The sequence below is a fragment of the Mangifera indica genome, chromosome 6 (assembly GCF_011075055.1).
Source record: "Mangifera indica cultivar Alphonso chromosome 6, CATAS_Mindica_2.1, whole genome shotgun sequence".
NCBI lineage: Eukaryota > Viridiplantae > Streptophyta > Magnoliopsida > Sapindales > Anacardiaceae > Mangifera > Mangifera indica.
The window spans coordinates 11,398,353-11,425,273 of record NC_058142.1 but is presented as its reverse complement, the minus strand read 5'-3'; the positions used below and the strand labels follow the sequence as shown (position 1 = coordinate 11,425,273).

Sequence of the window (26,921 nt, the reverse complement as noted above, 5' to 3'; positions counted from 1 at the left end):
ATTAATAAAATAAAAACGATTGAAGTTATAGCAAGTATAAATACCTCGATATCACAAACTTTTTTTTTCTTGTTTGAATTATGAATACGAACTTCTTTTCTCTTTCCAGAAATCTCTCTCAAATATATTTAAAATGAAAGAAGAGATATGGTTTATATAAAAATAAAGGAAATGTAGTTTTGGTATTATTTTGGGGTATTTTTGTTTAAATCCTTTAAAATAAGGGTATTTTATTTAAACCCCAAAATTAGGGGTAAATTTTTTATTACCCTAAAAAAATGGTAATTTAATTAATTTTTCTTAAATAGGAATAAAGAAAGGGTAATTTTAGTATTTTATAGGATATTTAGGGTATTTTCATTTAAATCCTTAAATATAAGGGTATTTTCTTTAAACCCCAAATTTAGGATAAATTTTTTATCACCCAAAAAAAAGGGATAATTATTTTAATTTCTCTAGGTTTAATTCCTCTTTTTACAATTTAAGGGATAGTTCTCTATAAAGTATAAAAGAATAATAAAAAAAATGCCCAGATTCCCGAACAAAAGCCATTTACCAATCCAATGAAATGAATGAAGAAATTTGTCTTTCATATTCCGATCAACCCCGTATAAGAACTTTAATTTCGCATTTGGTCCTTCCGATTTTGTATATCGGTGAACAAGTCTTTTCATTTGTTTGAGATAGAGGTGTTATTAGGTCAGATTGGGCTGACGTCAGTTCAGTCCACTGGACCTAGAGGTAAGATGGGTTTTAAAATATGTACAATAGTAAATCTTAATGTTTAGTTATAATATACAGTATATAAAACCTACGGCCTAATCGTTTATATATATATGGTTAGACCTAAAAAAATAATTTTTTATATTATAATTATTATTTTATTTATTAATTAATTTTAAAAAATATTTTTTATATTATATTTATTATTTTAATTATTTATTAGGAATTAATAAATAAATAAAATTTAGTGCTAAAATTTTGTGTTACAGTTGTAGGCTAAGCCTATTTGGATGAACTTAATTTTCGTACCTTCGGTTAGACTGCAAACCAGTCCTATCTATTTGATATGTCTAGAATAAGATTATACATAATAAATTCAAAAATTAAGTCCTATTAACTTTTTAAAATATGCAACAAATTCCATTCACATGGATTGTATCGATGATGGATATAACCGCATCACTATTTTATTCCTCCGATGCTAAGGAGACACCTTTAGTCCCTTCTTTTGTCTCTTTCACATATTACATTCTACCAACTTTCACAATCAAATGGAAGATTCACGGAAGAAATATTATTTTTATTCTAACAATATCAAAACAATAAATTGTTATTTTTTAATTTGAAAAACGAGAAATCCCACTTTCTATCAAGTTTCAATAATAAATTTGATTATATTTTTGAGTTAAAGTAAAAAAAAAAAAAAGACAAATGTACTCTTAAAAGACGAAAACATCAGTTATTGTTAATTTTCAATAAATGTTTATTTTTCAAGGTAAAGTTCCATAAATATTGCTTTATTTCTCTTTCTCGTCCCTCTCTCCAACCACCACTCACACTCACGCTACTGATCAACATGAATCTCATATCAATTTCAACAACATTTGGGTGTATGCTAATACAAAAATTCCAAAATAAAAATATCATTAAGCTCTCCCTCTCTATTTTAATCCCTTTTATTAACCACCTCAACCATAATAAAAAAAAAATAGATGACCGTGGTTTCTAATGGCGGTTTTTCCTACGTCATTGATTTTCGATTGATAATTTTAATCATTTACCCAAAAAAAAGTTTTCCTTTATACTTGTCCAGCTTGACAATTGTTTCTATTGGAGAAGATTTGGAGATTTTTAAAGGTATGTGTGAAATGTGAAAGAGAATGAGGTGGTGGAAAAAATGGAGTGAGTGTGAGTGATGATTTTGGGTTAGTTCTAGTTTGGATGGTGATTAGTTAGTTAAGGCTACATCAAGTGAACCATAAGAGTAATCTATCCAATCGATAGTCATCGATCATAATGGTGGTAGTGGTGGTGATAATGCCAGTATTCGTCAACAATAGAAGTGATGATGCTTTTGAGTTTTGAGTGCAGTAAGAAGAAGACACAGAAAGAAAAAAACAAAAACAAAAAGAAAGATTGGTAATGGTGGTGGAAATTAGTGGCAAAGGTAGACTTCATACCCACGTAACGTTCATGATTTTTCCTTGACATTCCATAAATGAATTTATCTTCCGCTTTGCACTGACCCTATTTCTAAAGTCTCTGGTTATCAATCATAAATTATTAGGGGTGAGTATGTCTAGTTATCCCAAAAAAATTTTAAGAACCGAAACCAATTGGTTCCTAGAAATATAAGCCAAAACCTAAAACTTGCAAGATTGGTTTTGAAAAGGAATTGACCTTACAGGTTCCGAATAGGTTTCAATTCCTACTCATAATCTGTTTTTCCAAGTTTTATATTAATGTGCATGCTTTATTAATATTAATCTAGCAATTATATGCTTTATTAATAATAATCCAGCAATACATACAATGCAAAGTAGACGCCAATATAACTTTGTTAATTATATATATATGCTACAGAGCAACTAAACCCGTACCATCAACCAGCTAGATTCACTGTTTAATTTCTTCGCTCAATATTCTTGCTTAATTACAATCATTAAAGTGTGATGATGTTATTTCATTGCAGCTGCTTTACCAGTAGCTTGGATAAGCTCTAACAATCACAGATTTAAAGCTTCTCCACTATCTCTCCTTTGCTAGATTCGCCATTGTAACTGCTCGCCAAATGTCATCCATCAAATCCCTCAACTCCCCTACGTAGTCTGATTGTAAAATGGACTTGATTTTCCCTGAAAGCAACACACTTCTTTCATCTCTCTTCTTCGGTCTATTGATTGGGTTTGGCCTTACAAAATCTCCAACAAAAATACTCTGCAGGCAAAGATATAACACGTCCATGGATATATTCAGAAGCCAAATGCCCCAAGCTCAAGAGGGAGAACCGGGTCAATTCTGGGTGGTTTTCCAGTACATTAAATAGTTGGGTCCGGCCGGTTCGAGTTACCAAAGACAGAACCAGAGTCTGTCTCAAAACCTGCATGTTTCTTCAATTTATTATCCGATATCTACCCTTTTTTTTTGGTTTCAGATAGAAACCCGAACGGATGGCTAGGTACCTGACAATTCCAATTCCGAGCGGATAATTTGCACACCAATTATCTCTCCCTCTCGATTAAGGGTCCAAAATAAAAGTTAGTCAATTTCCAGGTAATGCGGAGTTTCAACCATAAGAGTGTGCTTCGGAGCACAAGCGGAATTTCAAATTTTTTACTTTTTAAGATGCAAATCAAACTCATTTTCCCACATTCAGTGTCAGTTTAAGGCCTTCACTCAATGATTGTTCTTGCCTCTGTTCCTTCCTCAAGTATTTTTTTTTCCTTTGCATGAAGAAGACTATCTTCTCTCTCCCAATTAGCTTGATAAGATTGTAAAATAGAACAGGTTATGGAGAAGAAAAGGGAGGAATCACTATAATTTCACATATTTTTTCTAATTTTATTTTTAAAGATTATAATTAATAATTTAAATTTAAATAAGTAAATTAATTAAATATCTTTTTTAACAGTTAATGTTGGCAAAATTAAAAAAAAAAAAAAATTGTAGTTTTTTCACTTGATAGCAACTTGTGGTTATGGACTAATTCCTCTGGGAAGTAGGCCTTCTCCCAGATTTTTCTATAAAAGAACTTGCCTTGTGATTCAAAGCAGCACCGCAACTCAAACCCAGTTTTTTTTAAGCCATGAATTTCTGTAAAACTAGAACTCACAATTTCTTTACATGTCTGACACTTTTTCTAGCCAACTTTGTAAGATTAAGCCAATCCTATGCTAAAAAAACACAACTTGAGGATACCCTTCACGTTAATCACTTTCTGAACAAAATTCAACAATGGAGCAGTCATCAAGTTACAGCATCAACTGTGATAGCAGGACTTCTATGTTTCATAGCTGCTTCTATATCACGTGCCGGTGGGATTGGTGGCGGGGGACTTTTTATACCAATATTAACTTTAGTCGCTGGTTTAGAACTTAAAACTGCCACAAGTTTCTCAGCTTTTATGGTCACTGGTGGTTCAACTGCAAACGTTATGTACAATATTTTAGTTACGAGTTCGAGATTTGGTGGTAAGATTGTGACTGATTATGATATAGCACTTTTATCACAGCCATGCATGTTACTTGGAGTGAATATTGGAGTTATTTGCAATCGGGTTTTCCCGGAGTGGCTGGTTACTACTTTGTTTGCTGTTTTCCTTGCGTGGTCTACGTTCAAGACTTGTAGAAATGGGTTCTTCCATTGGAAATCTGAATCAGAAAGTGTTAATAGATGTGGGGTATTGAGGGATGAGAGTTATGATGAAATCAGCAAAGGACCTTTGTTGAACAAGGAAGAAATCAACAACAAAGTGAAGTTTCCACGCATTAAACTTGGTGTCTTAGTTATGATCTGGCTTTCTTTCTTTGTTCTCTATCTTCTTCGCGGCAATCGTTATGGACAGGTATGATCTCTTTTTTCAATTTAATAAAACTTTTCCAGTTAATATTTTTTAAAACTAAGTACTGGAAAGGCCGAATCTTTTGATGTTTAATGTTTTTGAAACACCAGCACATGGAATCTTGACAAGCTTCATCAATGGAATCAACATCTTCTTTTATGAGTGTACCTAAAGCCAATTAAAGCACTTTATATTGAGAAAACAAGAGGGTCTAGCACGAGAATCTTGTTTCTATCTGTTCCATTATCTAAGCCCACATGACCAATTCATCCTCAGGATTCTCAGATTTAGGATATCAGAAGGGAAATCGGTGTTATTACTTAAGTGGTTTCAACTCTTGCCAGGAGTAATTATTTTCCAAAGTCCAGTCTGATACTGTTTCACTGAATTTTAACTTTAATCTATTTGTTTCATAAGTTTAAAAGATCTATGAGATTAATTCTTCATAATCCACAGTCAACCGCAGTCTACTTATTTGTACCAACCCTAAAAAATTTTAGGAAAATGTATGGAAAGCTACTCCAATTTGGATTTCTCAAACAGGGGATCAGCAGACTACTAGGCCTATTTTTGTTTTATTAGAATCATGCTCTATAAGACAACAAATAACCCAATATAAAATGTTATGTCAGAACTTTCTATGAACACAATCTGAAAAAGATTTAGCATTAGGGCAGAGTAGCCGTTGATCAGAAATCTATGCCTTTTACAATCAGGTTAATATTTTCATAAGAACAATTTTTTAAGAGTGTGACACCATATTTGTACTTGAATTCTCAAAATTTTATGAAATTGTTCTTAATCCATAGCAATTACTGTATGTGACTGTCAAAAATTTGTGCAGGGCATTATAACAATAAAGCCTTGTGGAGTGGGATATTGGATTATTTCCTCACTTCAAATTCCTGTTGCTATAGTTTTTACAACATGGATCCTGTGCAGAAAAGAGTGCAACCAAAATAAAGCTCCGAACCATCAGGTTCTAAATAGAAGTTGTCAATTAATTAGCTATAACCTGAGATGTTTGTTGTTGATCACCCTACATTAAGGCAAAGCTTATCTAATAATTTATCTGTGAAGGAGAGGGATATAGAAGATATAATTAGCAGTGGACCATCAAAGAAGCTTATTTTCCCGTTCATGGCACTAATGGCTGGGATCATGGGGGGACTTTTTGGAATTGGAGGTGGTATGCTTATAAGCCCACTTCTTCTTCATGTTGGGATACCACCTGAGGTATTCTGCTTGTAGCTTTTCAATGCAATTCACCTTCTTATGCAGAATTTGATCTAAGCCTTGTTTCATTTTGTATCAGGTAACAGCCACGACTTGTTCATTCATGGTTTTCTTCTCATCTACAATGTCAGCATTCCAGTACTTGCTACTGGGCATGAAGGACATATACACTGCCCTCATTTTTGCCATCATTTGTTTTATTGGATCACTTGTTGGATTGCTGGTGATAAAGAGAGCTATACAGAAATTCGGAAGGGCTTCCTTGATTGTATTTTCAGTCAGTATAGTTTTGACTTTAAGTGCAATTTTGATGACCAGCTTTGGAGCTCTCAATGTTTGGAGAGATTACACATCTGGGAAATATATGGGGTTCAAACTACCCTGTTAGATACAATTTTGTACTTCAGGCTTTTTATATCTGAAACTATCATGTGAAGCTTTTCTTGTATAATGAAAAATAAAAAGCAGCTGGAATTGATAAGATAAATAATTTGTTGAATAACAATGCAACAAGTGAGATACAATTTGAGAGGTCAAAATTGGCATAATAAAGTTGCCAGATTTCTTATATGAACACAATGAGAGTTCAGAATTCCCCAACATGTATGAATATATTTTACTCTCACAATTCCAAGTCACAGCCTTGGACAAAATAGCATAAAAAATAAATGAAAACACTGCCAAGAGCCATATCAAGATTCATTATGAACAAAGTATCCTGCTATTAAAGGAGGAAGACCCAAAAATTATAACAATAAAACTATGTGCGCAACTTTATGTATAAGTAATGACATATCACCATATGATTGGATGTTGTTTTATCTCTCATTTAAACCTATCCAATTACATGATGATATGTTACTGTTTATGCACATATAGCACTACTCAAATTATAAACTGATAGATTATTAAGCAACTGGTGGGCGGAGATTATGATCCTGTGAAGTATCAACAGCAGCAGGTGGCATGAACTGCCACATAGAAACTCCAGGACAACCAACAAAAGGCATCAATTTGCCACCAACAACTTGCCCTGGGATACAAAATGGAGCTGGTATTGCAGGAGAGTGTGGTAGGAAGCCTGGCTGAGTACTCAAGGCTTTCACTTGCCGATCAAGATTTTCTTTCTCAGTCTTTAGCCTTTGTATCTCATCACGAAGCTCATTCTTCTCAGCCTACGAAACAACATCATATTTATCATAACCAACAAAAATTGGATGAAAACTCAAAAAATTTTCCAAAAAAAATTTCACAAATACAAAATAAAAAATCAAAATTCAAATATAGAAACACAGTTAAATTCCTTAATTCCATAACCCCTGCGTTAAATGGTCTACAGCACTAGTGCAATCCAATCACTATATATGCGCTTAAAACAATTAAATTCCAAGTAGTGAACCTACAAAAACGAATTCCATCACCAAGTCAAGCAGTTATGTCAACGCAGATATTATGACAAATGCAACTGAGCTTTAAATGGATTGTCACCTTTAATTCACTGATCTTCTCCAGCAAACTCTCATTTGCATCTTTCAGCTTCTGAGCTTCGTCACGCAATTGAATCACCATTCGAACAGCATCAGACAATAAAACAACCTTGTCCATTTTCGGGGGTCTTCCAGGATCCAGAACAGAACCAAGTTCCAGGAACCTTGAGATGACACAAAGTCAGCACACAAGAGATAGAGAAAGAGAATGGATAGTAACAAATATTAGAGCATGCCTATCATTTAGCTATCTCTTCGCATCTTCTCTCTACATGCTTTGGTAGCAGAAGCACTGCAAGATCTAGACCTCACCCTGTTATACCATCATAGCACAAAAGTTTTGTAACATGAGAAAAACATGAAAACAAAAAAAAAAAGAACTCTCAACATATCATGTGTTTAACAATGTTAACTTGAACGACAAAAAAATTTATCACAGGAAAGAGGATTTAATTACACAAAAATGTGTTGAAAACTGCTTAGTTTCACAAGAAAAAAAAAACAAAGCAGTAAAACAATACTTCCTTGAGTTTATTAAAGAATAAGTATCTACCTTTTACGAGAACCAGATTCTTGGACAGCATCTAAATTTCCAAAGGAATCGTCAAAGTCCACACTGGAAAACAACAAAATACTCTAGTCCTTAGGAAAATATTAGCTGATCTAGCTCAAAACTGTAAAGACCAAGTTATTGATTAAATTGTCCGGAAAAGTATCAAGCAACAGAACAAATATCTTGAATTTTAATTCTTCTTCAAGTAAAAAATTGAGAAATGTTTTCTTCTTTTTGTTCTTAGGCGCTCGTTGAGCTTAGAACCAAACCCATTCTTGCTAGTTAGTACTAAACCCAAATCTTAAGGAAACCATGAGAAAAACATACCATTACTGCGAAATATTTAGTATATAACAGACAATCACAGCAAACAATATTATTAAACTGGACAAACTATGCTAAGTTGCTCATTCTAAGAAAGAATTTCACATAAAACCAAAATAGATGAAAACAGCTAATATCATACATCATAGAAAATTTGCAACTTTCTTTCCTCTGCCATCATGACCCATTGAAGATAAGGAATTCAGATATAAACCAAAGTTAAATTTCACTTATTTCGAGTCTTTAATCATCTTAAATTTCCTTACCTATCCAAAAATTTTATTCAACTCTGAAAAGACTAGAGCAAACAAGAAAACGTACATTATAAATAAAATTTTCATTACTGCAGCCACATAACAAACTCATAACCAAACCAAACAAAGACTAAGATTAAAAATACAAAGACTATAAGACTGATATGCTAAAATGATGAACTAAAACCATTAATCTCTTTTCATTACCTGAGAGGAAGTGGATGGTCAGGAGCAGAAGAAGGCCAAAGAACCTGAGGAGGGTCAAGAGAGGGAAGTTCTCCATGAATGTCTTCTAGCAAAGCGTAATCAAATACCCAGTTATTTGGATTATCAGGTGAAGCCATGCCTGTCTATCAGTGTGGCTGTGAACTATGACTGACAGTGAGACGCCGTGAAGCGGGGAATAAGTGAATAAAGATGATGGTAGAGATACGAGTGAAATGGGTTCCTTAAGATATCAATCATATGATGACCTGAAAAGTTATAAGATAGAGAATATGGTAAGAGACTGCACATGATCTTCCACTCCCACCACAAGAAAAAGTAAGAATGAGAAAGCAACGCTGCACAAAAACGACACTTGTTTTGGTACGCCAGAAATTTATGGGTTTTGGGCCGAAAAAACCAAATATATTTTACCCATGGACCAGGAACGCATAGCCGAATCCTATATAACATTTGGAGTCCCAAGACAGAGTAGTTCAACAATAAAATCAGAACGAGAAACTCTCTTTCTGAAGTCCGACAACAAATATTAGAATTATTTCCATTCCATCCATGCATTGCAATAAAAAGTCTAAAGACAACTAATGAAATTACAGCGCTTCCAATAGGCTAAATCAAGCAAGAGAAAACTATCACAGCAATGGAAAACAAAACACCATTTCAGAATTCTTTATACCTTGAAATTGGCTAAATTGGAATTTCCGCTCTTTGAGTGCATCTTGCAAGTTATATATCTAAAACAAAGCAATTTACTTTAAAAAGGAAAAATAAAACAAAGCAATTCTTTCAAATCCATGACCCTCCAAGTCCAAAGCAACAAAAGGTAGTGTTGGCTTCATTCAACTTGAAGAGTGTTACGACAAGAGGCAAGAGATAGCATGGGGAGAACTCAAAGGCAATTTTACAATCCATTGAACGAACTCCCCAAGTGGCAATAAATAGGAAATGTACGAGACTATCAAAAAAAAAAGCTGGATCTCTTTCACCAAATGAACAATTCGACTGTTTTGTTTGCCAGCTAATTGAAAAGATGAAAGGCAAAAGTTCTTTGTTGAACAATTACCAATCTACCTATTTCTACTACATTATTTACATATATTATTGGCACGACTATACCAAGTTAGAAATGCATCACTGTAGAAAATGACTCCAACCTTAAAACCAAAAAAAATTGCAGCCAACAGGGGAAATCAGGTGCAAAGACCTCCACTGCTAGTAAACATTTGACTCCAAAAGAACACAAGGGAAATGGCTTGTGTTTCACATGCAATAAGAAGTTCTATTAAATTTATATATAAATTTAATATATTGTTATTTATATAGATTATTTATATATAAAATTATATATATTAATTGTACATACATATAATACTACTAAAAAAAAAATATTGCTTTCCTAAGTTAGCTTAAATTACAAAATCCTACATTTCGAATTTTTACTAACCAAGTTCCCAAAAAAAACCTTTCTTTCCCCTCATCTATTTTCGTTAGTGAATCTTATTGATTAAAGAATTGAAAGCTCAATTTATATAAACCTTTAAAAAAAATTAATGGTTTTATGCAAATTTTTAGGAGATTTTAGAAATTAAAAAAAAAAAGTTTAAAATTTTTTCAGAATTTTTAAAAATTTAATATCTTTTTAATAGTTTAAAAAATGATAATAAAACTTAACAAAATCCAACATTTTAAGGTAAGCTAAAATGTTTATTTTTTTATTAATCCGACTATTAAAAATCTATAGATTATTTAAAATGTTCATAATAATTTCGTAATTCAATAATAAGAGAAGAAATCGATCATTTATAAGAAAATCAAGCATAATCCACTCAAACAAATGAATAACATACGGGAATTTTGACTTTTAAAATTTAAAAAATAAAAATTATCATTTTATTAAAACTTGAGTGGGAAATAGTCATTTTTCCAAAAATAAAAATTGAAACATATGTACATAGGAACAAGCACAATGTTTTGCAAAATCCTATAACTTGTCCTCTTTTTGGAGAAGTATTACAAACTCAATATCTAAAATGATCAAAACCAAAATTCAGATACCAAATACAGCAACTAACATCAAAGATTCAAAAGTGGAACAAGAATTGTTTTATTACATAATTCACAATAGCAATAAAAAGAAACACTTGCAGGCAACCATCAAAGATAAAGACAATTACATACTCAAAATGCTGTGAAACTGTACACCTATACAAATATCAAGACTAACAACTAGGCCACCGATACCCGAATGGACTTAACAAAGCTCTCAATCCTTTTCTTTATCTCTTCTGGATTCGCACCCACCAGCTTGTCAACTACATTACCTACTCTCATCAGCACAAATGTCGGCATCGCCTTTACCTCCAGTTTAGCAGCCACATCCTGACAGCACCGTTAACAAAAATCACATAATAATATCTAACTCTTAAGGGAAGACAGCAAAAGATCAATTCATATGCTCTCTTTATTATATACATGATTATACCGTATCGATGAAACATGGACTCTCTATAAATATAAACTTAACACCCAGGAGAAGTCGGTCAATAAGGAGGTTATAATCACCTGACTACTTAAGCACTTTCTACTGAAAGGCCTAGACTATAAGGAAAAAAACATGTTTCGATTACCATACTTCAAGACCCCAAATTTGGAACTTTAGTTGTTCCATTCATTAACCAGATATTAACTTAAAATGTTTATAAAATCAAGTGCTGAAAGTATCATTTTTGTTTTCATATTTCATTTTCATGGTGCAATTTAAAAATATAATAAATAATGTATCAGTTGAATATTCTCTGAAAACCATATTAGAATGGTAGCACCTGCATAATGAGAGATACAGTGATGCACATATTGCAGTATTACACCCAATCAGGTCGTCAGTTCAAAATGAAGCATACAACATATAGACACAACATACATATACAGTCAAAAACTTCCAGCCCCAATTGAATAATGGTTAGAAGATGTAACAACAAAAACAACATCACAATTATTTTGCACCAACATTCTCAAGAAAAGTATCAGAATGTATATCATTCTGTCCACATACAAAAAAATTGAATTATACCAGCACTTTAACATACCAGATGGATATACCAAGTCATATCAAACATAACACCAAAATAATCAAAACTATACACACCCAATTTTAAGTATCCAATTGAGTACCTAAATGATGTATTATCATGTGATTGGGTGATTCGCACCCAATTGGATATTCAAAACTGGGTGTACATAACATTACTCCACCAAAATCCCCCCTCAATGTTATGAGAGACACTTGTAGTTCTAACCAGGTCTTGCAATGGCTCGATTGTTAGTTTATGTTATGTAATATAACTTTGTCATCTTCTTAGATATCAACATATAAAAATTGTAATTGAAAGATCAACATAATTCTGATTATATATAATTACTATGCGCCCTTATTTAATTGGCCAAATACCCAACCCAATGAACCTAAGCAACCGCCATCGAATGAGAGCATTCATTGCAATAGTTTGCAGAACTTAAATTTCTATCAGAATAAGATAAACTCATTTTGTGAGTTAGTCATCCTTACCTTAAACTATTTATGTTGTCATCAAGCTGGCATTTAACTAAGCAATAGATGCCAACCCATATCTCCATGTATAGAAAAGTCTGCTATAAGTAAACTCTAAACTCAAATAATAAGATTTTAAATCGTATAATGCATCATGTGCAATAAAAAAGCCTACATATACTCAACACACAACAATTATTCTGCATATCATTTGTTTGGAGTGTCAATACGTTAGATCTGCATCAACATCAATACATTCAAAGGACAATTATATGAGACACGGCAAGTGAAATAGAAAATAATTTGTTAATACCTTAAGATCATCAACATCAACACAGAGAAACAGAACATCAGGATAAGCTGCTGCGACTTCTTCGAAAAACGAATTCATGGCCACAGAAGGCATGCACCATGAAGCACTAAAGTGGACAACAATCTACAACAAACCCCCACAAAACAAAAAACAGGTTTTTATCTTCAATTCTTTTTAAAAAAAAAAAAAAAAAACTACAATAAAAGACTCCAGTAACAATTCCAGAAACAAAAACTGAATAAAACTTACAGGGCAGCCTTGATTGTTGGCTTGGGAAACAAATAAATCCCAAGACTCAACTGAGTCAACTTTCACAACTCTAGACTTGGTTTGCTCATCTTGTCCTTCCATATCTTTCTTCTTTCTCTCGTTGGATTCGGCAGTTGTGGATAAAGATATATACAATATACACAAAAAGTTTCTTTCAAGCCTACAGGAAGTAGCCTGGGATAGACTGAAAACGAGTGGATATGTGATGAACCCACCACTTGTACTTCATTTAAGTGAAGCTAAATGACTAATTTCTGCCCAATGTTGGATGAAAAGACATTGTCACTCTTTAAAATTGAAAAAAAAAAAAAAACTAATTTTTCTCTAATTTTTTAACAAAATTAAATTTTTTATAAAATTGCTTAAAAAATTAAAAATATCCCCCCTTTAACTAAATAATACTTTGTTCTCCCAAATTTATTAAAAGTTTTTTATCTTAATTTTTATTAATTTTAATTAAAAATAATAAAAAATATATTAAATATCATTAATGTAAAATCATATATTTAGAGATAAATAATAATTTTTAAAATATTAAGTGTTAATAAATTTTAAAGTATTTTTAAAATTTTAAAAAATAAAGTTCAATATTTTTAAAATTTTAATATATCCTCAATAATTTAAAAAATTAATAGTTATAACACTAAAAAATTAAATAAAATATAACAAATTAACGATATAAATATTACTCACAAACTATTAGGAGTATAATATGTTTTAAAATATATAGGTGCAAATAGGATAACATTTTAAACAAAGTAGGAAAAATATTTCATTTGTTATAATAAGTTTTAAATAATGAAATTTAAACCCCCCATTATATATATAATTAATAAATTAAATTATTCATAAGCAAAATAAATATATACATATTTACATGTATCATCACATGAATAGTTATTTTTTAAATTTAAAATCATCTAATCATATAATAACACATATAAATATATACATATTTGTATACTTAAAATAGATCACATAATATTACTTTTTATATATTTATATTATATACAACAAAACTATATATACAAATAATAATATATCACCATATTATTATATATTATTTTATTTTTAATTTAAAACTTTTTAATTATATAATAATATATCATTATTTGTTTATTTTATTTTATTTTTAATCTAAAACTTTTTAATTATATAATAATATATAATTATTTGTTCATGAAATTATATATATTATTTGTATATATAACACTTATGTTTTATAGGGAAATTTTAAAAAATGGCCAAAATGCCCTCCCATTAAGCAAAAATGCCCAAAATCACTATTTTCAAGCGAAAATACCCAAAATCACTATTTCAAAAAAAAATGCCTATGACTTCTTTTATAATACCAAAATTACCCTTCCCCTCATATTTATATAACCCTCCCACTCACTGTAGGGGTTAAAATAATTTTAGATACATATGGGGGGTTTTTGGATATTTTACACTATAAAAGCATTTTGATATTTATTTATTTATTTAAAACTTTTTCTAAAATGACAAAATTACCCTTCCCTTCATTTATATAACTCTCTTCACTCACTATGGGGTTAAATTAATTTTAGATAAATATGAGGGGTTTTTGGATATTTTACATTGTAAAAGGATTTTCAAATTTATTTATTTATTTATTTTATTACTTTTTCTAAAATATCAAAATTACCCTTCCCCTCATCTATATAAACTCTCCTCACTCATTTTATTTCCACACACTTCTCATATCACTCAAACACTCACTCTCACATTCATTTTTTTTCAACATCAATTAGTAGGGATTCGTTCGGACGAAGGAAGTTCGTATTTTTAAATTCGATTCGAAAAAATACTATTTATCAAAAAAATATATTTATGTCAATCTTACCCTAAAACTTCATTTTATTTGTTAAGTCTAGTTTTTATGTCATAATATGAGGGTTAAATGTAATGTTTGACAAGTATGGGGGTTAAATAAATTTAGGATAAATATGAGGGGTTTTTGGATATTTTACATTGTAAAGGCATTTTCACATTTATTTATTTATTTCATTACTTTTTCTAAAATGTCAAAATTACCCTTCCCCTCATCTATATAAACCCTCCTCACTCATTTTATTTCTACACACTTCTCATATCACTCAAACTGTAACATCCGAATTCAGGTGTGTCAGTAAACTCCACTTTCAAAATTACCCCTAGAATGGATTTTATAACTTGTTGTGTAAAGAAATTGCAAAAGAATTAGAGAAAACTACTAAATGAGCAATATTTTTCAAAGGGGGTAAAATGGTCATTTTATAAAGATTCAAGGGACAAAGTGAGAATTAAAATTGAAGGGCACACTTGAAATTATATGGTGGTGCTAAGGGTTTTTGGTAATTGACTAAGGATAAAATAGTAATTTATGGAAAAGGTTAAGGGCAAAATGGTCCAAAAGGCTTATAAACTTATGTTATTCATTTTCTCTTTCATTTTTGCCGAGAACTCCATGGTTTTAGCTAAGTTTTTTCCCTTAACCAAAATTTGTCCAAAAACCTAGCTAAACCACATAATTTCTAGAGGCTCCAATTATAAAAAGTGTAGATCTATCAATTCTGATCAGTTCTAAGGTAAGAAATTTAATTTTTAAGATATGTCAAGTTTAGGGTTTTGATGGATGATCATATTTTTGGTTGATTAAGGTTGCCAGAAAGAAGAAAAGAAGGTGAATAAGCTTAAATCACCAAATTAGCCAATAAAAGGTAAGAATTTCATACTTTACATACTTGAAGTAAAATTGAGTTAGGTTATTTAAATAACCTTTACTTATATAAGTGTGTAAGGTATTAGAATTAAGATGAATTATGCTTAAAAGGATAAAGAAATTCATTAGGATTCATGATGTAATTTTTGGACATAAGGGTAAAAAGGTAAATTTTGGTCATAAGGGCAAAAATGTCATTTTATGCAATATAGGTTAATGTTGCTTAATTATATGCATGTTATGTGAAATAACCCTTATATTAAGTCTATATTGTATAATTGAAATTAAATTGAGGCATGATATATATATATATAAATGCATGAGAAAATAATATGATGTTTGAGAAAAAATAAAAAGAATAAGGGAAAATAACAAATGCGCATATTTCATATTATGGTTATATATGCATACATGAGGAATCATAACATATGCATGATTTAGAAAAAATAAAGAAAGAGGAAAAATATTTTCTAAGTCATGCATGCTTTTAGAAAATGGAAAACAAGTATTTTTGGTTTTATAATGACTCATATGATACAGGAAAGCAGAAAACATACTAAAAATCTTTACACGCCAACTGTACTGTGTGGACAGCAAATAAAATAATCGGTTGTATTGTGTGGACAACCAACTGTACTGTGTGGACAACAAAGAAAAAATATCAGCTGTACTGTGTGGACAGCAAAAGAAAAATATCAGTTGTACTGTGTGGACAGCAAAGAAAAATATCAGCTGTACTGTGTAGACAGCAAAGAAAAATATCAGCTGTACTGTGTGGACAGCAAAGAAAAATATTAGTTGTACTGTGTAGACAGCAAAGAAAAAAAAATTATGCGTGTAAGAGAGAATTATACTTTGTATGGTGACTGCAAGTACTATCATATGTACTCTAGATCGGTCAATAAGAAAAAGAGAGAGAAACAAATTAGTAAATATTTTTATGAAAGTCATTTACATTAGAATTATGCATACAAGCCTGTGTGGCTGATAAAAAGTTGAGAAAGATGTACGATCAGAAAATAGAAAAGTCATGACACTCATACATGCATAAATTATAACGAATAAATCATATTTGTATAGTAAGAAAATGAATAAATTGGTGAAAGAAGAGAATTCTGACATGTGTTTAATGCGTGTCCGTGTCAATAATTGTATATATGAATAGCCCAGACACGTTGAGTATGAAAGAGATTAATACTGGTCTGAAATACTTTAAGTGTTTAGTATGATTTTCTTACTGAGCCATAGTCGCTCACTCCGTTTAATTTAATATTTTACAGGTAATGAAATGCAGCAAAGGTTCCCGGGGAGCACTAATGAGACATGAGGCTAAGGGAGGAAGGCACCATATTTTTTATTAATATATATATGTTTTGATGTATATGTGAATATATGCGTATATATATACAGCTAGTTATGAAAATTGATTATAAAGTTTCTGTGGGTGATAATTTTTATAATTGTTATTATTATGTATTTATTTTACTAATTGTGATTAAGTTGATGAAAATCCAGTCGATTGGTAGGACTGGTTTGTGTGAATTATAAATTGGGAGTGTTACAGGGCATAATGAAAAAAAGAAAAATATTCCCCAGCGCTCTAAAATAGGGGAACTCATGCCGTTTTTCTGTAACACACCCAATGGTTAGGAGAGGTTACACAAACACTCACTCTTACTTTCATTTTTCTTTCAACATCAATTAGTAGGGATTCGTTCGAACGAAGGAAGTTCATATTTCTGAATTCGATTCGAAAAATACTATTCATCAAAAAAAGATATTTATGTCAATCTTACCCTAAAACTTCATTTTATTTGTTAAGTCTAGTTTTTATGTCATAATATGGGGGTTAAATGAATGTTTGACAAGTATATGAGGTTAAATATAATTTAGGATAAATATGGGGGATTTTTGGATATTTTACATTGTAAAGATATTTTCATATTTATTTATTTATTTCATTATTTTTTTCCAAAATGTCAAAATTACCCTTCCCTTCATCTATATAAACTCTCCTCACTCATTTTATTTCCACACACTTCTCATATCACTCAAACACTCACTCTCACTTTCATTTTTTTTTTCAACATCAATTAGTAGGGATTCATTCGGACGAAGAAAGTTCATATTTCTGAATTCGACTCGAAAAAATACTATTCATCAAAAAAAGGTATTTATGTCAATCTTACCCTAAAACTTCATTTTATTTGTTAAGTCTAGTTTTTATGTTGTAATATGAGGGTTAAATGTAATGTTTGACAAGTATGGGGGTTTAAATGTAATTTAGGATAAATATGGAGGGTTTTTAGATATTTTACATTGTTATGGGGGGTTTTAGATATTTTACAATATATACAGGATTTATATAACATGTTAAAAGTAGATAGGTTTTGCTTTGATACAAGACAACATACAAGGGTGTTAAATAAAGAAAAAGATAATTGAGGGATCAAATGAAATGTTATTAAAATTAGGGCGCATTTTCATATTAAATATTGTAGGCGCATTATAATTGAAATTATAGGTTTTTTCGAGTTTTACCGCTTTAGGATATATCAATGCACATTTTTCACATTTCTGAAGAATTTTTCGATTGTTGTCATTCTATGCTATTTGAACTTGTAGGATTCAAATTTCAGTTTTATTTTTTTGAATTTCACCATTTTAGTATATATCAACTCGTATTTTTCAATTTTTTTTAGAATTATTCGATTATTACCATTCTAGGATATTTCAACTTTTAGAATTCGAATTTAAGCTCAGTTTTTTTGAATTTTATCGTTTTAGGATATATCCACTAGTATTTTTCAGATTTCTGCAGAAATTTTTTATTATTGACATTTTAAAGTATTTCAAAGTATAAATATTATAAAAACGTTTTAAATGATACATTTTGATATAAGATAACATACGAAAGTGTTATATAAATTGTTATATAAATTGTTAAATAATTATAGGGGGATAAATAAAATATTAGAAAAATATGAGGAGTTTTTTTTAATCATTAATAATTGTATGACTGATTTACATAGTTATTATTGATTTTTTTTATTATAACTGAATAATTATCTTCAAAAACTTGTCATTGCAAGATTGATAATTAAAATGGATGGTTATGCATCGGTTCGTTACCAGGGAGAATGGATTCAAGGTCGCAACAACACAATGAAATATGTTGGAGGAGTCAAACAATTGATTAAAATCTCTTATGGAACAACATTCGAGGGATTTATTGAGCTTTTGACGGAGTATTGTAGTATCGATCCAATGAAAAACTACATTCAAGTATCAATGAAGCTAAGAAAAATTGAGCTCGTCTGCCCCATCCAGATCCAAAATGATGAAGATGTGCAAGGTTTTCTTGATATGTCCCAGTACTTTCAGGAATGTATTCCTGTTTTTGTTACATGTATCCCAATTGAAGGGCAGAAAGAAGAAGATGAAGATGAAGATGAAAAAGAAAGTAGTTAGGTCAAAAAAGAATACGATTTGGAAAAGTTGATTGATTTCAGTAATGACCCGTTGTATATTGCAAACTCATGGGCTCATGGAGAAAAAGATATAGTTCCCTATTGGGGTGACTTTGATGGAAATGATATGTCCAACATTTCTTCAGACGATGTAGAGCCTGAGTATATGGCATCAGTTACCGAAGGTATAGATAGCTTGCGGCTTGAAGATCCTACTTCAGGTGGTGGAAATTATTCTGGGCCGTTTTTTGACAATGTCCCCACTGATCCATTTAGGTGACTTTTTGATTTTTCTCCACAGCCATCAGCATCATCAAGTGGTTCTAGATCAATCCGAGAGGAGAATGGTGTCAAGATTGGTGATATTTTTCACAATAAAGTCCAATTGAAAGACGTCGTGACACAATTCGCCTTACTTAAAGGATTTCAATTTGGTATCAAAAAGTCTGACAAGAAACGGTGGGAAATTAAGTGCAGGGCTAAAAATTGTAAGTGGTATATACATGCAACCAAGTCCACTGTCGATGATGTGTGGGGGATCAACTCTATGAATCCTACCCACACATTTTTAGTTGATCAAATTATGCCACATCACAGACAAGCTGGGGCCCGAGCTTTAGGTCAATTAATGAGATCAAAGTTTGTAATGATTGATCGAATTTATCGACCTAAAGAAATAATAGTGCACATCACCAATCGATATAAAATTGATATTTCTTACTCATAGGCTTGGCGGGCGAGAAATTGGGCTATCAATTCATTGAGGGGTTCACCGGAGGAATCATTTATGCTTTTACCAGATTATTGCTACAATCTACAATATACTAATCCGGGCACCGTTACTGCTATTGAAACAGATGATGAACATCGATTTACGAATTTTTTCATGGCGTTAGGATGTTCCATTCGTGCATTCAGAGAATATCTTCGCCCTGTTATTTGCATTGACGCTACTTTCCTTAAAGGTCGATATCTGGGGCATTTATTTATTGCGGTGGCTCTTGATAGTAATAATCAGATATATCCTATTGGTTTCGGTGTCGACAAAAAAGAAGATCACGACACGTGGTGTTGGTTTCTTATGAGAATTAAAGAATGCATCCCTGACCTCTCTGAGCTTGCAATAATCTCATATCGACATCATGTTATCTATTCGGCAATGGCTGAAGTCTTTCCAGATGTCCACCATGGATGTTGTTGTCATCATCTTCTGTGTAACATGCAGGCAAAATATAAACGAGACTCAAAGGTATAGTGTAAACAAGTATTTAAATTTATAACAGTTTATCCTTTTCATACATTTTGCTTATACTGAGTTTTCATAATTTTTTACCATTTTACAGGTTGCTTGTGCATATTGGAAAGCCGCAAAATCGTACACAGAATCTGAATTTGGTTCGATGATGTAATCCCTCGACTTAATGAACCCCCAAGCTGGAGCTTATCTACGGGAAGTCAGATTTGAGCGTTGGAGTAGAGCATACTTTCCAGGACATCGATACAACATCATGACCACAAATATTGCTGAGTCATTTAATGCCCTTGTCAGACATGCACGGGGCCTACCTATAACCATGCTTTTGGAGTTTATTCATGGTACCATGCAACGATGGTTTTACGAGAGGAGAACTCATGCAAGTAAGTATCAAATCGATATTAATTAAAAGTTGTCTCATGTACTTTTTTCCACTTTGTTAATCATATTACCAAATGTGCTCTTAATATTTGTTTGAAATTACAGATGAATGTCAAAACTTTCTCACCCCTTGGACGGAAGATAAGATCAGTAATCGTCTATCAAAATCTGTAAGTCTGGATGTTCGATCGATTACACCTACTCGGTATCAGGTTGTTGGATTTGATGGATTCATGGGTATTGTGGACTTTGGTGACATGTCTTGCACGTGTAGAAAGTTTCAGCTTTCACGTATTCCGTGCAAGCATGCCATTGCCGTTGCACGACATATGAGACTCACGAATGTGCACGCATGGGTTCATCCATTCTTCCGCACCGATATTTACTGTGTAATATATCAGGAACCGATCAATCCTCTTGGAAATCAATGTGATTGGTTACACTCACCGGAAGACAGAGTTATATTGCCCCCCGTCCTCGATAGTCGTCGTCCAAGTCGTCCATCCAATAGAAATCGACGTCCATCGCAAGGAGAAATTGTTACACCGAGGATTTACAGTCGTTGCCATGAACCGAGGCATACATGAACCCAATGTAAATCCCCAGCACCGGTCCCAAGCTCCGCCTCGCAGCATTCACATACAAAAGGTAAAGGAACGAGATCTTGACATGCTTATACTCAATTTTGTTTGTTATATGATTCTTCATTGTTGTACTTCAGTTTTATATAACCGATGTATTTTTATTATTATTTCAAACATGTAATTATATTGTCATTTGATGTAATAAATTTAGTGTTTTGTATGAGTTATTTCAGTATTACTTTATTTTCTCTAATTGTTTCAAGTGTGTAAATGTTTGAGTAATCATACGTTTTTATTATTTTTTCATGACAAGATTATTTAAAAAATGAAATCAAATATGATAAAATATATATATATAACCACAAATAAAGTATATCATACACATATGCATATACAATAAATATATACATCTAAACATAGGAATAACGATAAATATACATCCGTGAGCTACTCGGTACAGTGAAAATACACCTTCGTCGCTAATCGTCGACGCATAGAGGTAGACGATTCTCGGGGAAAAACGTAGCTCCGTGCCAACGCCAAACACTCAAAAAATTGCAACATAAAGATGCCACAGTCACCGGAGCCTAACCCCTACTGAGGGACATCCGACGCTCGATGTAAAGTGAGGGGATCACGTCGTGAAGTGCTTCTAGAAGTTGTCCAAAAAGTCGTCGCCTCTAATAATGCAGGAATAAAGGTCATGTACAGTCGCATGCGCTGCTCCAGAGTCCCTATATTCTTCGAATATGAAACCTCTGAATCGTACACTGTAATCAATCACTCACGGAAATCTATAACTCCGACGACCCAATATGCGTTCTCGAAGTTTATAGGGATGAAAACCTATAAACAGTGAGACATTTTAGTTACTTATCGTTGTCGTTAACCAATTGAATATAATAGAAATATATATAAACTCTACCTGATCGACCATCCCCCATGGTTTGTACAACAATCCCGGGATGTACGCTGCATCAACCATCCTCGTGAAGAGCCCCGAAAACTCAAACTCTCCAATCGGTGTGGTCTGCCAACTCTTCCAGGCCATCTCAATATGGCCTCCAAAGAATGTGTGGGCAGTCGTCCAACGCTGTGAGATAGTCGACTGGTGATCGTCCTGCTGTCGACGTAATAAAGCCAAAAAGGAATCCACATGCTAAAATGGTATAAACAAGTTCACGTGTTAGTTATTAATAAATATATCTAGCTTTTTATCAAATTATATAGTATAGACAACTCACATCGTCGGTCAACCACTCACGTAACTCTACAACAAGCCTCCAAAAGCTGTCCTTCTACTTCGACCCGATGAAGTAGACATCATGTGAGTCGGAAGCCGTAGCGCTGGTGTACCACGTGAGGAAAGATTCCTCACGCTCAAAGGCAGAGGATGGAATGGCCGTAGGTTACTGTTTCGCCCTCCCTTTGAGTGGATTTGTATACGGGGTGTGAACCAGTGGACCCTTCCAGATGATCCGACCACGTGCTGTACGAATCATCTGCATGATCCCAAAAAAATAATTAATTCATCATTCATCCTACGTAACAATTAGCATTAATCGATTTATCTTACATTTTCCAAGTATGCGGGAGGAGGTTTAGCTGTAGAATCTTGAATCACAGTCAAGTCCACCATGCGTGCTCCCTCGGCGGACTAGAAAATACAAATTTTGAACATCTCAATGACCAATATATACAACTATTTATATACTAAGTATGATTGATATACCTCAATAGGGATGACCTTAAAATTGTCCTCCTGGAAGTCCTCCTCCTGTGAACCAATATCCATAATTTTTTTGGTCAAGCTCAGGATATCAGCAAGTAACCATAATCGCTCATCCTGAAAAACAGTCAAAATATCATTAAATAAATAATATAATTGAAAAGACAGATCAATCAATGACAATTTAAAAATAAAGTTAACCTGAATTTTCGGGGAAGGTGTTTGGGGAGAACCCTCGATCGATGCAACAGAAGGACTAACCGGTGCATCCTCGGGGCCACTATCCTAAGATATTAGTAATAATAACTTAATTAATGACATTTCATATATAACAATACTATAATATAATAATGACATTTAACAATAAATATAAATTTGAAATATCATACGGACCTCGTGTGGGTGACGGGATGGTATTGCGGTATCAACGGGAGATGTCGGTGGGATATCCTCGTCCCTCTCCTGTACGAATGTAATAATAGTTATCAGAATAATAACACTGTAGACATTTTATATAAGTAATAAATTAAAAGTGGTTTTACAACCTGAGCGACAGAGGCTGGATATGTACGCGTGACGATGTCCTCCAAACGAGTCATACGATCCTCTAATCGAGTCATCTGGGAAGAGACATCGTCACGTAATCGGGTCATCTATGAAGAGATATCATCACGAAAACTCGATATCTCACGTAAAATTGTAGCACCTCAATGCGCTAATGTAGCATCTAATATAAAAAAACTGGGTGATACGAATGGGGGACACTGTTCGGTGGCATGATGGGTAGAATCGTTCTCCAGTCCAGGATGGTCCTCCACTCTAGGGTGGTCCTCCACTACAGGATGGTATGTTCGTGGGCTCTGAACAACAGGGGAACATATCGGCTGATCCATAACAGGATGCTGAATAGGCTCCTCATGTGTCTCAGAAGTCTCAATGGGTACATCTGAAAGGCCTGAGGATAGAGAAACCCCGTCTCTAGTAGCGATCGGAACCGAAGAAGATGGGGAAGAATCAGCATCGGGTAAACTGGTGTACTCACGAATCTCAGCGTACCACGGTAAACCCTCCTCGATCGATGATGGCTCAAGAGGGAATATGACATCCTTCTAATGATGAAGATATATAAGTCAAAATAATTGTAATATATAATGAATTAATCGACTTATTAATTAACTAGTACATACCGGATCACCAGTGAAAATACGCCCTATATGAGTCCAACTAGGGACGTCTCGCGTACGCAACCTCAACATCCGGGGGGACGAATAGAGATCGACAAGGTTAATCCAATCGTGTAACGTCTCTAGAGTCTCGTATATCCAAAACTGTAATATAATCATTTACTATATAAATAAATCAATTTATATTTTTGTCAATTAATATATATAAATGATAATATAAAACTTACCTGAAATGCGAACGAAAATCCGTAAAGGTCGTATTTACGAATTTTCGACATCCGTCCAGAACAGACTCTCTCACTCGCCTGTGACATAGAATCGTATGTCATCTGCCACACAACAACGCCCCACAGGTAGGAATTAAACCCGTCCAAATGATCAACTAACTGGAAGTAATCCGTGGACACCTTCTTTCGTCGATCATTCCCCAACAAAACAATGTGAAGAATATACAACAAGGCCATCTTGACAGCGTCAATATCGTCATCCCCCCATGGCCTCGACAAGAAAATACGCTCTAAGTCATGATACTGCACCATCGAAAAACCTCGAAAGTAAGTATCTCTGATCCTATGTCCGAAAGAGCGAGGCATATATGAAGAGACATCAGTCCGTCGACTAAACGATAGACCTGTCACTAGTGCAAACTCGAACGGACTAAATCTCACATCAACCCCACTAACCCTGAACCAAAACTCGTCTCTGGCAGAGGGTCGATGTAGCTGTCGGAGTAGAAACGCATGAACCAACATCCCGAAGAATTTGGTTTTGGGTAAACGAAAAAGATACCCGAAACATGTCCTCCCAAATAGTCGTAGCTGATCTGGGGTGAATGTAGCAGCAATCCGAGATAATGTAGCACGCTGTGCATGACATATCGCCTCTGCCCGGAAGTGTCTGGTCTCGTCGGGGATTCGCAGCTCGCTGTCAACCCGTCTTCTTTTGTGAGAAATATCCTGAGACAATGTAAAAAATTCGTTAGACATGAGAAAAACAAATATGTAAACAAATGTATACGTGGAAAAAACATAAAAAGATGAAAAATACCAAATAATCAAAAAGGAAATGACAAAACTTAAAAAAAAGATTTAACTGCTTGATAACGGAATTGAAATTTGAATTCTAAAAGTTGAAAAACCCTAGAATGGGAACAATCAAAAAATCCTTCAAAAATCTGAAAAATACGAGTCGATATATCTAAAAACGGTGAAATCTGAAAAAATGGAACTGAAATTTGAATTCTAAAAGTTGAAAAACCCTAGAATGGCAACAATCGAAAATCCTTCAGAAATCTGGAAAATACGAGTCCATATCTCGTAAAAAGGTTAAATTCGAAAAAAATAAACTGAAATTCGAATTCTAAAAGTTGAAATACCCTAGAATGGCAACAATCGAAAAATCCTTCGGAAATTTGAAAAATAAGAGTCCATATCTCGTAAAACGGTGAAATCCGAAAAACGGAATTGAAATTCGAATTCTAAAAGTTGAAAAACCCTAGAATGGGAACAATCGAAAAATCCTTCGGAAATCTGAAAAATACGAGTCCATATCTCATAAAACAGTAAAATTCGAAAAAACGGAATTGAAATTCGAATTCTAAAAGTTGAAAAACCCTAGAACAGAAAAAACGGATATAAAATTCGAAAACTACACAATCAAAAACCCTAGATAAGAAAATTCTCAATTCACCCCCTCATGAAAACTCAAACTCTAAACAGGTCCACTATGTTCTAAGGAATTTCCCCGGCTTCCCAATATTTTAAAAAAGCTACTTTACCCCCCTAAAAACAGCCAATCTTGGCTGAACGTGGGATGCACGATTTTGACGTGGGAAACACTGTTCCCACGTTGGACTGTCGATCTCTTCGGCAGTCATTTTCGGCCAAATTTTGGTCGTTTCAGCCTCCGATTTTCACATAAATCAAATCTACACGTTGTATAACACAAAACCCCTCAATTAATTCAACAAAAACAACCAAGAATCAAAACATTTTAAGCATTATTCAAACCGTAAACTCTAAAATTTCAAACCGAAAAATCTCAATCAAATCTCAATAATATGAGCAATAACTTGATCCAAACAAGATTACGGGAGATATACTAACCTTCTTTGCCATTTGCGGATGCCGGAAATCAAGAAAATCGGCGGAAATCTGGTCGGTCGTGGGATGAACGTGGTGACGTGAAAAGTTTTGAAATTTGAAAGAAATGCACAGTAAATTCGCAAATATTAACGTGGGAAATAAAAAATTTGGCTGTGTTTATATATAGGGACATTTTCATAATTTTGCCAAACTCACGTTGACGTGACAAATTTCAAAAAAACCCGACGTGGGCTAAGGAGTCTCCCACGACTCCCCAATAGTTTTAAAAAGCTAATTTACCCCCCTAAATTTGGCTGAACATGGGATGCATGATTTTGACGTGGGAAACATTGTTCCCACGTCAAACTGCCGATCTCTTCGGCAGTCATTTTCAGCCTCCGATTTTCACATAAATCGAATCTACACGTTGTATAACACAAAACCCCTCAATTAATTCAACAAAACAACCAAGAATCAAAACATTTTAAGCATTGTTCAAACTGTAAACCCTAAAATTTCAAAACTAAAAATCTCAATCAAATCTCAATAATATGAGCAATAACTTGATCCAAACAAGATTACGAGAGATGTGATAACATTATTTTCCATTTTCGGTTGCCGAAAAGCAAAAAAATCAACGGAAATGACGTTCGCCGTGGGATTGTCGTGGGATGTGGAAAAAATTCGAATTTTCTTTGAATTGCACAGTGAAAATTTACTGTGTTTATATATGGCGGCA

At 33.1% G+C, this 26,921-nt stretch overlaps 2 protein-coding genes and 1 pseudogene across 3 annotated transcripts; 1 reads left to right on the top strand and 2 right to left on the bottom strand.

The window, feature by feature from the left end:
* The first annotated feature begins 3,650 nt into the window (after window positions 1-3,650).
* On the top strand, window positions 3,651-6,370 carry LOC123218006 (sulfite exporter TauE/SafE family protein 5-like). 2 transcript variants are annotated; one of them, XM_044639154.1, is made up of 4 exons: window positions 3,655-4,567; window positions 5,409-5,543; window positions 5,645-5,800; window positions 5,880-6,370. In XM_044639154.1, exons 1-4 carry the CDS (start codon window positions 3,809-3,811, stop codon window positions 6,186-6,188), a joined length of 1,359 nt encoding a protein of 452 aa, XP_044495089.1. In that variant the 5' UTR covers window positions 3,655-3,808; the 3' UTR covers window positions 6,189-6,370. The 2 variants fall into 2 exon arrangements, with proteins under 2 accessions (XP_044495090.1, XP_044495089.1); XM_044639155.1 differs by lacking the exon at window positions 5,409-5,543 and having other exon boundaries at window positions 3,651-4,567.
* Window positions 6,371-6,396: 26 nt separating this feature from the next.
* LOC123218007 lies at window positions 6,397-8,981 on the bottom strand (annotated as a pseudogene).
* A 1,708-nt stretch (window positions 8,982-10,689) lies between these two features.
* On the bottom strand, window positions 10,690-12,976 carry LOC123218308 (thioredoxin-like protein CXXS1). Its single transcript, XM_044639686.1, has 3 exons — window positions 12,753-12,976; window positions 12,504-12,626; window positions 10,690-11,022 (listed from the first exon to the last, which is right to left on the bottom strand). The coding sequence occupies exons 1-3, from the start codon at window positions 12,852-12,854 to the stop codon at window positions 10,870-10,872; spliced, it is 378 nt and encodes a 125-aa protein (XP_044495621.1). The 5' UTR covers window positions 12,855-12,976; the 3' UTR covers window positions 10,690-10,869.
* Between the last annotated feature and the right edge of the window lie 13,945 nt (window positions 12,977-26,921).